Source organism: Mesoplodon mirus (assembly GCF_964341445.2).
Source record: "Mesoplodon mirus genome assembly, chromosome: 18".
Lineage (NCBI taxonomy): Eukaryota > Metazoa > Chordata > Mammalia > Artiodactyla > Ziphiidae > Mesoplodon > Mesoplodon mirus.
This window is the reverse complement of record NC_138994.1, coordinates 55,660,451-55,674,890: the sequence shown is the minus strand read 5'-3', so window position 1 is coordinate 55,674,890 and position 14,440 is coordinate 55,660,451. Positions and strand designations below refer to the sequence as shown.

General features: G+C 49.2%; 1 protein-coding gene across 3 annotated transcripts in view; it reads right to left on the bottom strand.

Moving 5' to 3' along the window:
• The window catches only part of ADAP2 (ArfGAP with dual PH domains 2), a 42,542-nt gene that overhangs the window by 24,988 nt on the left and 3,114 nt on the right, over positions 1 to 14,440 (bottom strand). For 2 of the 3 annotated variants that reach the window (XM_082603389.1, XM_082603391.1), the window contains exons 1-5: positions 9,341 to 9,557; positions 8,402 to 8,532; positions 6,615 to 6,706; positions 5,398 to 5,477; positions 4,351 to 4,463 (exon numbers count right to left, since the gene is read on the bottom strand). In XM_082603389.1, coding sequence (XP_082459515.1) covers positions 4,351 to 4,463; positions 5,398 to 5,477; positions 6,615 to 6,706; positions 8,402 to 8,532; positions 9,341 to 9,434 — 510 coding nt within the window. In that variant the 5' untranslated portion in view covers positions 9,435 to 9,557. Of the gene's footprint in view, positions 1 to 4,350; positions 4,464 to 5,397; positions 5,478 to 6,614; positions 6,707 to 8,401; positions 8,533 to 9,340; positions 9,558 to 10,619; positions 10,675 to 14,440 lie in introns of those variants that run through there. The other variant, XM_082603390.1, reaches the window with a different exon arrangement.

Sequence of the window (14,440 nt, the reverse complement as noted above, 5' to 3'; positions counted from 1 at the left end):
ATTGTTGCATTTATTAGTAGCTTGTCCCTTTTTATTGCTGGGTAATATTCCATTCTATGGATATACTACAATTTTTTAATTCATTCATTTGTGGATGAACATTTGGGTACCTTCCAGGTTTTGGCTGTTACAAACAAAACTTCTGTGAACAAGATTTGTGGACAAATTTTGTTGTGGACATATGTTTTTGTAAATACCTAGGAATGGAAAAGCTGGGTTATGTGGTTAAGTGTACATTTAACTTTATTAGAAATTGCCAAATTGTTTTCCAAAGAGGTTGTATCATTTTATGTCCCACCAGCAATGAGAGTTCCAGTTTCTCCATATCCTTGTCAACACTTGGTGTTGTCAACCTTTTTAATTTTAACCATTCTGGTGGATACATAGTATATCTCATTGTGATTTTAATTTTCATTTCCTTGACTGCCAGAGAGATTGGGCTTCTTTTCCTGTATTTATCAGGCATTTTGGTTTCCTTTTCTGTGAACTACCAAACCATTTCCTTTGCCTCTTCTGCCAATGGATTGTTTTTTTCTTCTTGATTTTTAGGGTTTTTAAAAAATGTGATCTGGGTATTAATACTTTGCTATGTTGAAATATCTTCTGAGTTTTGCTTTCTTTAAATTTCACTTTTTTGTATTATCCAAAAATTTCACATAAAAATGAGTTACCTTTATAATTTAAAACTTTTCCATTTGGGTAAAGAAATAAAAAAAGAACAAAGGCAACTTGTTCTATTTTTAGACTGCTTTAGACCGAACAGGCTTAGGACTGAGAAAGAGATCAACTTTTTCCAACCAAGGATGAGACCCACATCCTAACTCACAACAGCTACTGGGGTTTGGTGGCTGCTCCTAACTCTGTAGCAGCACTTTTTCTTCCTGCCTTTTGTACTTGCAATATTTTTCAGTGATTTAAACTGAAGACTGAGAAGAAGTCCCTACTCTCTCTTGGAGGGTTAATACTCTTCATCCCCCATCATTTTTCATCTGGCCCCAGACTGAGGCCACACTGGACAGATCTTCTGGCATTGCTCTGGTCCATCCAGGAAAGCAACAGGGGACATAAATAGTAATTTCTGCATGTAGGAAATGGAGTAAGATGAAGGCTAAAGTGCTCAGAGCTTGTCCTTCTCTTACTTTCTTGGCCATTCCTTCACATTCTCTTTGCTGGAAACTTCTTATCTTTCCTCTAAATATTGGAATATCCCAGGGCTCAGTGTGATAGATAATCTCCAAAGATGGGTCTCTCCAATTCCTTCCCTTCTAGTTTGCACATGCCACTCTACCCATAAAGAGGTGGAATCTATAACTCCTCCTCTTGAATTGGAGCTAGTTGCATGACTTGCTTTGACCAACAGAAGGCAGTTCCTGGCCTAACCTTTGAGAGGCCTGGCAGCATTCTCATTTGCTCGGGGAAAGCCAGCCGCCATGCTGCAACAAAGCTTGAGCTGGACTCCTGAATGAGGAACAATCACAGAGAACGCACAAGAAGGATGCCAAAGCACCTGACATGTGAGTGAGTGAAGGCTTCCTGGGTCTCCTAGCGCAGCCCAACCACTCCACTGATGCCACATGGAGTACACTGGAGCAGCCACTGCCTGCTCAAATTCCTGACCCACGGGACTGTGAGACACGATAGACTGATGTTTTGAGCCACTAAGTTTTAGGGTGGTGTGTCACTCAGCAACAAATAACTAAAATACTCAGTCCTCCGACATCTTTTCTCATCCACCCCCACCCCCTGCTTAGGTGACTCCAGCCAGTCTGGTTGCTAAACCAGTTTACATGCTGATGACTCCAGCTCCAAACTCTCCCCAAATCTCTAGACTCAGAACTTCTGAGAACTTCTTTCTCAGTCTCTATTTGTATGACTAATAAGCATCTCAAACGGGAAAGGAACTCTTGATCATCCCCGTAGGGAGCTAAGTCTTTGCCATCTCAGCAAATGACAAATCTAGACTTCTAGTTGCATAAGGCAAAAATCTGGGAATCATTCCTGATTCTGCTGATTTTCACACTCTGTGTCCAATCCTTCAGTAGATCCCATTGGCTCTATTTCCAAAATACATGTAGAATCTGACCACTTCTAACCAGCTCCATCACCATTATCCTGATCTAACCCATTATTCCTCGCTTGGATTATTGCAATAGCTTCCTAATTGGCTTCTCTGCTTCCACCCTCGCCTCCCCACTGCTCCATTCTCGCCTCCCCATCCCACCCCACGCCATTCTCGCCCCGGTAGCAGCCAGAGTGCCCCTTTCCAAAAGTTTTAGTCAAAGCAGATCACTTCTGTGCTCAAAACCCTCCTGTGGCTTCCCAATAGCAGAGTAAAATCCAAAAGTCTAAATGTTTTGTAAAAATATTCTGTGATAAACCATAGTGGAAAAGAATACTAAAAAAAGAATGTAAATGTTTTGTAAATCATGTATCCCATAAGGGTCTTGTGTATAGAATATGTAAAGAACTATTACAGGCTCCCCTGGTGGTGCAGTGGTTAAGAACCTGCCTGCCAATTCAGGGGACAGGGGTTCGAGCCTTGGGCAGGGAAGATCCCACATGCCGCGGAGCAACTAAGCCCCTGTGGCCATGAGCCACAATTACGGAAGCCCGTGTGCCTAGAGCCCGTGCTCCACAACAAGAGAAGCCACTGCAATGAGAACCCCGTGTACCGCAACGAAGAGTAGCCCCCGCTCGCTGCAACTATAGAAAGCCCGTGTGCAGCAACGAAGACCCAACACCGCCAAAAATAAATAAACAAAAATTAAAAAAAAAAAGACCACATATTGTATGATTCCATTTGTATGAAATGTCCAGAATATGCAAATCTATAGAGTTAGAAAGTAGATCAGTGGTAGCCTAGGGCTGGGGGAGGGGAGGGGAGTGGAGAACTAGAGCTAACACATGTGGGGTTTCATTTTAGGGTAAAGAAAACGTTCTAAAATTGATTGTGGTTAGAGTTGCACAACTCCATGAATATACTGAAAGCTATTAATTATACACTTTAAATGGGTGAATCCAATGGTGTGTGAATTTATATTTCAATAAAGCTGTTTCCAAAGAAAAATCCCAAGTCTTCCTATGGCCTCTGAAGTCTTCCACTGTGTGAGCTCATCTCGCCCCATTTTCTTCTTGCTCACTCTGCACCAGGCACTCTGGCCTCCTTCATGTCCTCTAGACTCACCAAATACATTCCCAGCTCAAGCCAGGGCTACGGCTCATGGTTGGGCAGTTTGTGCACTGAACAAAAAGCCCCCAGCTGAAGGTACAAGTGAGCACTGCCATCCAGGCTTCTGCTTGCCTAGACAGGTACCAGGGCTGCACCCTCTCAGAGGGGTCGCCTTTTCTAATCAGCACACATGACCATGCTCAGGGCTTCTGTACATACTGTTCTCTCTACTTCTACCCTTTGCCCACAAATCCACATAATTCATGTTTATTCAGTTCTCTGCTCAAAAGTCATCAGAGAGGCCTCCCCTGACCATCTGTGGTAGCACCTCCCTCTACCCCATGCTCTAACTCTTCACCCTCTTTTATTTTACTTCATATAACTTATTGCCACTGGATAGATTATGTATTGATGTATGTTTTGGTTACACCTGTCTCCATCCACTAGAATGGAAGCCCCAGGAGAACAGGAACTTCGTTCAGTTTATTGCTGTATCCCCAGTTCCTGGAATAAGGTCTAGCGTAGTAGGTGCTCAATTAATATTTCTTAAGTACATAAATAAATGAAGTAAAAATCAAGTGATCATCAAAGGCTTAATCATGGACCAGTCTAAGCCCATTCTAGGTGAAGAGAAGGTGTGGTTTTTAGTGGACTGGATGGATTGTATAACAAGGAAAAGTAGCAGCGTGTGGTACCTAAGTCTCAGTGGCTGAGCTCATACATGAGACCAGGCGCTATTGATCAAAATGTAGACCTGGGACTTCCCTGGTGGCGCAGTGGATAAGAATCCGCCTGCCGGTGCAGGGGACACAGGTTCGAGCCCTGGTCTGGGAAGACCACACATGCCGTGGAGCAACTAAGCCCATGCACCGCAACTACTGAGCCTGCACTCTACAGCCCACAAGCCACAACTACTGAAGTTCACATGCCACAACTACTGAAGCCCACGTGCCACAACTACTGAAGCCCACGCATCTAGAGCCCGTGCTCCGCAACAAGAGAAGCCACCACAGTGAGAAGCCCGCGCACCTCAACGAAGTGTAGCCCCCCTTCACCGCAACTAGAGAAAGCCCGCGTGCAGCAACAAAGACCCAACGCAGCCAAAAATAAAATAAATAAATAAAAATGTAGACCTGAGTGGGGTGAGAGCCAGCGCTGGGGAGGAGTAAGAGAAGACTTACCTCTTCTTTAGTGTAGTACTTCAGGAGGCCTTCTCTTGCCAGGAGGACAAACCTCCTTTTCAGGAACTGTGCGTTGTCCCTTCCCCGCTTCCATAGGAACCCTTCTCGGTTACCTTCCACCAAGGATGAGAAAGAGTGAACACTCACGGCTTCAAGACAAACAAGGAACTCATGAACCCCGTACCGTATGGTCTCAGGGGTGGAATGAACCTCTCACCTGCTGCTAAAATGTCTAGGATCTAATTTAGCTATTTCAGCTGCAGGACATGGGGGTCCTGTCTGGGGCCAAATTTGCAATGTTGTATGATTTCAGTTGGGCTACCCTCAACTTTCCTTGGCTGATTCCTAAGAAGACATAGTAAACTCTAAGTAGGCTAAATCCTAAGAAACTGGATTGATTCTGAAGGAGGCCCAACTTCACGCTGACATCAGCCTAATGAAACTCTCCAGAGCGTGGGAATAATGAGTGACCTCTGGGCTCCTGCTGGTAGATGAATACTCTGTGCTCCTGGCCACCAGCAGAGCTGAGCACTGGCTGCCTCTGGTCCTCAAAGAGCAGTTTTGTATACTTTGCTCTCTGGGTCAGTGTCAGCTTGGACTCAGAGTAGCAGGGCAGAAACTGCCACAGGTTCAGGGCCACTGACGAGGTTGTGCCCTGCACAAAGGCGGGAAGGGAGGTGAAATCCAGTCCATGCACCTTCCCAAGGCTTGTGCCACACCAGGGGTTACATTAGCCAGAAGCAGGGTGTCTTATTTCTTCCTGGTCTGCCCGGTGGGTGAGTCATTTTGCAATTTATACTGAAGACCCTATACACCCTGTGGCCCTGCAAGGACCTGAGACGAATGTGTTTCTTGGCCAGTCAGACCATAAAACCCCACCAGCCGATGTGTTGCTATTTCAGAGACCGAGGAACCCACAACTTGGCCTCTGTGGCCAGAGCAAGGAGGGCAGGTATATCTCTGCTGACCTTGTTCCTAATACTCAGGCACTTTGTTTTCTAGAACTCATCAGAACTAGCCCTCAAAAGATGATGAAAATAACTTTACCTGGGGGTGAGATTGTTTTCCCCTCAGCCATAAATTCCTGTCTTTCATACTTTGCTCGAATCCATTGTTCCTTTAAGACCCTAAAAAGAGAGAATCTTTAGTCAGCTGTGTCTGATGCATCCTCTTCCCATGGCAACTTTCTGAGACCCCGCAGCTGAGGATGGGAGCATTACAGCAGCTGCCTGGCTGCCTGCTCAGGCTAGCCAGGTATTCTCTGCCTGGGTACTAATAACATTTGGGACCGGGTAATTCTTAGTGGTGGAGGGATGTCTCGTGCTTTGTAGGATGTTTAGCAGTATCTCTGCTCATCCTCCACCTCCTCGATGCCAGTGGCACCCCCACCCCAGTTGTGACACCCCAAAATATCTTCAGACATTGCCAGTGTCTCCCCAGGGGGAATATCTCCCCCAGTGAGCTATATGCATACCACTATGCTAGTCCAACCTCGGCCTCAGCCCTCTAGGTCAATGAGACAGACCACAGCTCCCCTGGACAATCTACTCTGCCACATCCCACTGCATGTTCATGAGCTTAAGCCAGGAGAGCCCAAGAGCCTCTTCCTGTGGCCCAGCCATGAGATCTGAGAATGCTACACTGGACAGAGCAGTGGTCTTAGGGTCTGACCACCTGGGACCTGGTCCCACTCTACCATTTATCCACTGTGTGACCAAGGGCAAGTTACTTAACTCCTCTGAACTTGGGGAGTATGCCAATAATATTATACCTACCTACCCCTGAGGGTTGTTGAGAGGTTTAAATGCATACAAAGTGGCTTGTACTGTGCAGAGCACATAGTAGGTGCTTAGGTGGGGCCTAAGCAGCTGCTTTGGAGCAACACTGAGCTCAAGTGGGACAGCTAAGGTGGGACTCCATAGAAAGTATAATAGCTGAAACACATTTGTTCTGCTAAAATACCGGCAGCTTCTTAATCAAGTTAGTTATCACCTGTAGGCTATGAGAACATCAAGTCAAAGGGACAGATCCTAAAGAAAATGCCCCATTTCACAGCTGTGGAAACTGAGTCCCAGAGGGGGCAAATGACAACCCAAGCTATGAAGGTGGAGAGGGGCTTTCATCAGGTCTGTGTGCTCTCCGTGACAGTACCAAATGTTTTCCTGGCTCCACCTGCTGGGCATGTCTGTAGAAGAGACCACCACACAGGAGATGGCGTAGCGGTGGTTGCAGTGGGGGGGGGGACCAGGAAATCACCCACTCACATGCAGTCGTTGGCCTGGGGGACATAGTAGAAAGCAGGGACTCTGGCTTCATACTTGGCCTTCACTCGGAGGTTCCCATTGTGGGTCATAAACTGCAAGACAACAGCAACTTGGGGTAATGTTAGAACTTGAAAAAACGTGAACTGAAACCACGGTCTACCCTGAAGGCCACTGTTCTCACTGGCTCCTGGGCTGAGTCAGGAGACACCCCTCCCTGAGTTTGACACATTTCCCCTCCTCCCCGCCACCCCACCCAGCTTGGTCATCTGTGCTGCTGGGAAGCCCCAACCTGGAGCAATGAGGTGCTGTAACAACCATGCTTCATACAGGCAGAGCTTTACAGCTCTCCTGCATTAGTTCATTCGATCTGCTCAACCACTGTAATATTACCATCCCCGTTTTAGAGGTGAGGACACTGAGGCTCAGAGAGGTTAGGTGACTTACCCAAGGTGACACAGCTAGTCAGTGGCGAGCTGGGCTTTGAACCCAGACCTCTCTAACTCCAAAGCTCATGTTCTTTCTCCCACCCCCTCCACAGATGGCCAGGACCACCAGCAGCAGTCCCTGCAAGTCTGCAGGAGACAGATGGAGCTGGAGGATGGAAGAAGTTCAGTGCTCGCCCCATAGAGTATGTAGGTCAGGAAGATCACTGGGGGCCTCTGGCACCCAAGAGACCCAGAGGCAGATGTGCCAGGAGTGGCCCTGGCCAACAGCACTCAGTAACAGCAGTGGCATATCTGGGGTGAGGGCATGTGTGGAAAAAACATCGGGTTTTTAATCCATGTCCCTTGGGCAGTGTGAACCCTGTTCTCCCCTTCCCCAGTGGCCACTTGGCTGTGTTCCAGGATTTGCATGGGCTTTGGATCTCAACAGAGCAGGGTTCGCATCCCAGCTGCACCATTTATTCACTGAGTGATGCCTGGGCAATACTTAAGCCCCTGAGCTTCAGGGATCTCACCGTGAAGATGAAGAAGATATAACAGGGGTATAAGGGGTATAAGGTATAAAGAAACGACCCTCGGGTTTAGGTGCTGGTTTCCAGTCTTTCTCCTGCACTAGAATGTAAGCTCCATGTGAGCAGAGACTTTATCTTGTTCACTGCTCTCTCCTATACCCAGCATATGTAGGCTTACAGTAACGTGTGGAATCTATGAGTAAAGTATCTAGCCCAGTGGTCTAGCCCAGTGCAGGGCACAGATGGGTACTCAGTAAACATGGGTCTGCTTCCCCAGTAGTCCCGGAAATCCTCAGCTAGCCAGCCCAGTTTAGTACTGCCTGCTCTCTGAAGGTTTTCTGGCCAGAATGGTGTTATCTGGGCTGCAGGTGTCCTCCATCTTTGTAGGTCAGGAGAAAAAAAGTGGTCCCCTCCCTGGCTAGGGGGACTGGAGGAGGACTATGAACCATGAATCGGGATACTTCTGTTATAGTCCAGGATTTCAGTGAATGAGAACAGCAGCTGTTAATTGACTATTTACTTTGTACCTGCCTTGAGCCTGCATTTAATCCTTACAGCAGCCCTATGAAGGCGTAGTGGTATCTTTATAATACAGATGTGGAAAAGATTCACAACTAGCGTTAAATAGCAGGCTCAGGGCCTCATAGCTAGTAAGTAAGCAAGTGATGGACCTAGGATTTGAACTCAGGGCCTCGTCTAAGGCAAGTCTAATTGGCTCCTTATTGCCCCTCTCTTGGCCTCAGTTTCCTTCCCTGTAGAATGGGAGCGCCCTGCCCACTGCCTCCACCCCAGTTCTGCTGTTCCAGTGCTCTCCACCTGTGCCCCTTGCTACCTCCACAATACTGTCGTCCCAGAAGTCAAGTCTCACAGATTTCACTTTGCTGATGTCTGGGAAGTTGCGGTGGACTCCGGAGCAGTTCAGACAGATGAAGATGCCCAGCTTGTAAGAGGCCCAGTCGGGGTCTGCGGGGCAAGAGGACAGGAGGGGAGCTGGGTGAAGAAACCAGGGTTGGGCAGGGGGCGCCGGGAGAGGCAGGGCTTGGCAGTTAGCCTGGGGAGGTGTCCAGCTCAGCCCATGTCTTCTCTCTTAGCCTCCCCACCTTGGATGAACTAAGATCAGCATGAAACCCTCTGATCAGCCCACTGGCCCTGGCGCGGCGGCGGCCAGGATGAAGATCTTGGAAGGAGTCCCGAGGAGGATGGGGGCGAGAGGCTGAGGCGGGCGCGATGTGGAAGTGTCAGGACTCCGAGGAACCTAGAGGAGAGCGCGGAGGGAGGGACCGGCACCGAGGCGCCTGGCTGGGGAGCTGCGGGTGGGGAAGTCGGAGTCAGGGACGCTCGGGGTCCACAGGGTCGGAGTGCTGTGGAGCAGGAACGTGGGAAGACCCTGGGGACGTCCGGGGCGGGTAGGGAAGGGGCACTGGACCATCAGGGCAGAACTGGGTCCGGGGTCTGGGATCCCTGGTGTGTAGGATGTTTGGATCCGAGGGTGTGGGAAGTGGCTGGGTCCGGAACGAAGACGTCAAGGACCGTGGTCCGGGTGGGCAGGGTGTCTGGCAGGGGAGGTGAGTAGAATGGTCAGGGCACCCGGGGCCGGGATCTAGTGTCGAGGTCCAGAGTGGGGAGAACAGGCGGCCCGGCCGGGTTCGAGTGGGAGCGGTACCGGCCGAGGAGAGGGCTGCCGGGGCCCCGGACCTGAAGGGAGGGGAGGGGGCCGGCGGGCCGGGGGCCGGTCCCACGTTCCGGACTGCACGCGCCGCCGCGCCCTTACCCGCCGCCCCGCAGTCGGCGCAGTGCGCGTTGCCAGTGCCCGCCGCCCGCAGCAGCTCCAGCAGCCGCTTCTTGTTGCGCTCGCGGTCGCCCATGGCCGGCCCCGCGGGCTCAGCAGGGCTCAGTCCGGCCGCCCCCCGGCCTGCTGCCGCCCATGGTCAGCGCCTTCGTCCGCAGGTGGAGCGGGACGCAAACCCGGCGCCTCTAGCCCGCCCGCGCCGCCTGTCCCGCCCCGCAGGACGTTAAGCCCCGCCCCTCCCGGACTTTCTGTCCCGCCCCCGGCGCGTCCTGTTTGCGGGCTGCGTTCCTCTTTAAGGCGCACGCCCGCCCGGCAGGGACCCAGTGCAGGGCTTGGAGTCGGTCACCCTGGACCGAGGTCAAATCCTGGCCCGCCACTGGCTAGCGTTGTGACTGTGGACAACCTGGTCAGCCTCTCTGGGCCTCAGTTTACACCTCTGTAAAAGAGGAATAAGGGCATATGTCCTTGGCAAATTAAAAAGGATCTAACTTCTGTTAAAGCGTTCTCCTGATGTATTATAGATCCTACATCTACTCAGAGACTTAGAGACATTCAAATGCCACCTCCTCAGGAAGCCCTCCTTGATCCCTAGCCTGGAGTAATCTCTCCAGCTTCTGGTCTTGCTAGAATACCAACCGTAATTGGATCCATTTCGCCCTTTGGCCCTGAGCATTTTCTACCGATCTTGCCTTACAGTTATTTATATATTTATGTTAATTCCTTCTCCCCTCCCCACACACACATGCGCACACTAGATACTTTGATGTCAGAAGAGTTACTTCTGTATCCCACACAGCTCCTAGAAAAAGCACCTGCACATTTTTAGAAGTCTAATACATAGTCGCATGACGGTGTTCCCCAGGAAGTGTGGCTTCACCAAGAGGGACACCGCTGGGCATTTCTATCTGTGAAGTTCCATCACCGTGAGGTGTGGGCAGGGCTTAGGTGGTCTTGAATCTGGGCATTTCGTGAATGCCCCTCCCCCATCTCTGTCCCTCTTTGACACCATCCTCAGTGATCCACAGACTCCCGGTAAGGCACACGCTGTGCACACTTGCCATCCCCTCTGTAGGCAAATATCTGTCATATGCATAAGGCTTAATGCACATCATCTTAGGTTTCCATTCTGGTGGGTTGCAGCTGATCTGCCAGCATCCCCAATTCAACACACGTGCACATACACACGCGAACACGTAGGGCAGCATGGTGTAATGGAATGAATTCAGAAACCCAGACTTTGAATCTTGGCTTCATCACTCACCAGCTGTGTGGCCTTGGGCAAGTTCCTTCACTTCTCTGAGCCTTGGACACCTCATCTGTAAAACGAGGGTCGAGAGATCACCTAATAGGGTCATTGAGATGAGCCAGTACATGGCACACAAAGCTCTCAAAACACAGTGGCTCCCTTGCTTCCCCTGCCCCTGCGGTCAGCTCATGGGATCATCCGTTGGAATGCTCTGTGTCATTTCCCATCTTCCCCAGGGTGGAGGAGGTCAAGCCTCCAGACCCTGGGGGAAGGGGACATTACCAAGAGTAAGCAGCCAGGAGGGTCTTGACTGTGGGGGTGAGGCCTAGCCTAGGAATCTCTCCAGAGGGACCAAGGAGAGAGCCTGGAGAGGGGTCAGAGGGCATGGGGTTGTTTACCAAACAGGCCGAAAGATGATTCATTTCCGCTGCTTTAGATGAAAAAAGGGACAGAAATAAATCTCCCAGGAGGAATCTGGGAAAGGCAACCTAAGGGATGAAGGCAAGGCGAGGGGGGAAGTGGGGGACGAAGAGGGGACAGGGAAAGGACATCATTTCTCCGCAGCCAGGGCAGAACAGTGATGTTGGGGAGCTTCTTGGGTGCCTTTGTCCTGCTGAGCTGCTCTCTTTGCACCTTGAGATTCAGCATCCCCTCCCTGGAGGTCCCACAAAAGCCAACCCAAGGGAAAATATATCATCTCCTTCATGGTGAGAAGCAAGAGATTGAGAGGTTCCTTTAGTTTCTTCTCTTCCCGTCCTATTTCTGGAAGTTTCCATTTAACAGAATTTCAAGGGACTTCCCTGGCGGTCCGGTGGTTAAAACTCTGCACTTCCACTGCAGGGGGCACAGGTTCGATCCCTGGTTGGAGAACTATGATCCAACATGCCGCGGTGTGGCCAAAAAAATAAATAACTAAAACTAAAAACAAAACAAACAAACAAAAACACCAGAATCTCAAGCCTCAAGGTTTGCCAAAAACAAACAAAAGAAACAAAAAGAAACAAAAAGCGGTACTGTTAAACTTTGTTGGTGATGGGTTTCTTTTTGTTAAAAATTTATTTATTATTTTATTTTTGGCTGCGTTGGGTCGTTACTGCACGCAGGCTTTCTCTAGTTGCAGTGAGCGGGGGCACCTCTTCGTTGCGGTGCTTGGGCTTCTCATTGCGGTGACTTCTATTGTTGCGGAGCACAGGCTCTAGGCGCGCGGGCTTCAGTAGTTGCGGCACACGGGCTCAGTAGTTGTGGCTCGCGGGCTCTAGAGCTCAGGCTCAGTAGTTGTGGCGCACGGGCTTAGTTGCTCCGCGGCATGTGGGATCTTCCCGGACCAGGGCTCGCACCCATGACTCCTGCATTGGCAGGGGGATTCTTAACCACTGAGTTACCAGGGAAGTCCCCATGGTGATGGGTTTCTTTCTTTCCTTCTTTCTTTCTTTGGGGAGAGGGGAGAGAGAGAGGGATAATGCTAATTAACAAGTATTGAGTGTTTTTACAGAGACTTTCACACCATTTGATCACACTTGGTTTCCATGACAGCCCTCTGAGAGCAGCCTGTTATCCTCATGGAGGATGAGAGGTTAAGGTACCCTAAGTCATAGCCAAAGCAAAGGTGGGAACAGGGGCCTACATCCAGGTCTCCTACTGTGGTGTCTGGCAAACCCCACAGGACAAGGCTGCTCTCCCTTTAGTCCTCTTCCCATAACTGGATTTTTTTTCACTTTTAAAAATATTGTGGCAAAATCTCTATAACATAAAATTGGCCATTTAGGGACTTCCCTGGGAGCTCAGTGGTTAAGAATCCACCTGCCAATACAGGGGTCACGGGTTCAAGCCCTGGTCCGGGAAGATCCCACATGCTGCGGAGCAGCTAAGCCCGTGCGCCACAACCACTGAGCCTACGCTCTACAGCCCTCAAGCCACAACGACTGAAGCCCACGTGCCTAGAGCCTGTGCTCCACAACAAGAGAAGCCACCGCAATGAGAAGCCCGCGCACAGCAGTGAAGACCCAATGCGGCCAAAAAATAAATTAATAAATAAATATTTAAATAAATAAATAAAATTGGCCATTCTAACCATTTTAAAGTGTACAATTCAGTGGCCTTCATTACATTCACAATGCTGTGCAACCATCACCACTATTTATTTCCAAACCTTTTTCATTGCCACAAAGAGAGACTCTGTAGCCCCATCGTGGGGACTGGACATGATCAAAGTCTAGCTCAGCTCTGTATTCGGGAACCAGGAGCTGCTTCTAAGGGAAGAACTCTGTGCCAAAGGATGTCTTGACCCAGCGGACACCGAGTACTGGGATCGGGCAGAGGCAGCCTCTCTCGTGGGCTCAGTCCATACAGCAGCTGCTGGGTGAGGGGGCAGTCGGGCCCTGGGACAGAGTGTCCTCTGTAAATAAAGCTCCCAGGATCCCTCAGAGCACAAACATCAGTCCTGCTCCCGGGGTCACTGTCTCTGTCGAGCTGAGCCCAGCCACAGCAGGACTAGAAGAAAACCTTCAACCACATTCCCAGACGTGGACTGGGCTCAAGATCCCCACAGAATAGACCACAACCCCTTGGAAATTTTAAATAATTATGTTTATTAGTTATAGAATTTAAAAAACTATAATTATAGGAAATTTGGAAAATACAATAAAGAAGAAAGAAAACACCACCCACAGTTATGGCTACCATTTATTCAGGGATTGCTGTATGTCAGGACCCTTATGGGTATTATTCCATTTGCTCTTCAATAAAACCCTGAGATGTAGATTATTTTTAGGCCAATTTTACAGATGAGGCAACTGAGGCCCCGAGAGAATCTAAGTGAATTTGTCCACAGTTACACAACTGAGATGATACATACTGGATGATACAGAGTACTGGAGCTGGGATTCAAATCCAAGTTCATCTTGAGCCCTTTTCAACAAAATTTTATGTTGAAATGTATAAAGTTGACTTACAAAAGTAGTAATGTCATGCAGTTCAACCTAATGGTGTTTTTTTAATGGTCCTACCACTGATATTGATTAATATTTCATAAATTTCCTTCTGGTCTTTTATACATCTTTTGATCGTTGGGACCACATTTTTCATACAATTTTATATCCTTTTTTTTTTTTTTTTGCGGTATGCGGGCCTCTCACTGTTGTGGCCTCTCCCGTTGCAGAGCACAGGCTCCGGACGTGCAGGCCCAGCGGCCATGGCTCACGGGCCCAGTCGCTCTGCGGCACGAACCCGTGTCCCTTGCATCGGCAGGCAGACTCTCAACCACTGCGCCACCAGGGAAGCCCCTGTTTCCTTTTAAATCTCTCTGAACATTGCTTCTCCATCTTTTGGGGAATCCTCTACTCGCACCCAACGCTAGTGCTCCCAGGGTTCTCTCCTGGACTCCCCGTGCTTTCCTCACACTGTCCCTCTCCCTGGCTCAGCCAGGCATTCTCCTGGGATAAAGTGCCATTTCTTTATGGCACAGCCTAGTCCTCTCCCTTACATATCTAACCATCTACTAGACATCTCCACCCAATGTCCTGTGGGTTAAAGACAGATCAGTGTTAAAAAAAAAAAAAAAAAAGATCAGTGTTTTTTAAAAATTGAAATACACACACACAAACTGAAATACAGTAGAAAATGTCAAGGTGCATCCTATGTAAAAACACAAATATTTTCTTTCTTGCTCTCTTTTTAAAAATGTATTTATTTGTGTTGTTTTGTTTTGTTTTGTTTTGGCTGTGTTGGGTCTTCGTTGCTGTGCATGGGCTTTCTCTAGTTGTGGCGAGCGGGGGCTACTCTTCCTTGCAGTGCGCACACTTCTCATTGCGGTGGCTTCTCCTGCTGCAGAGCAGGGG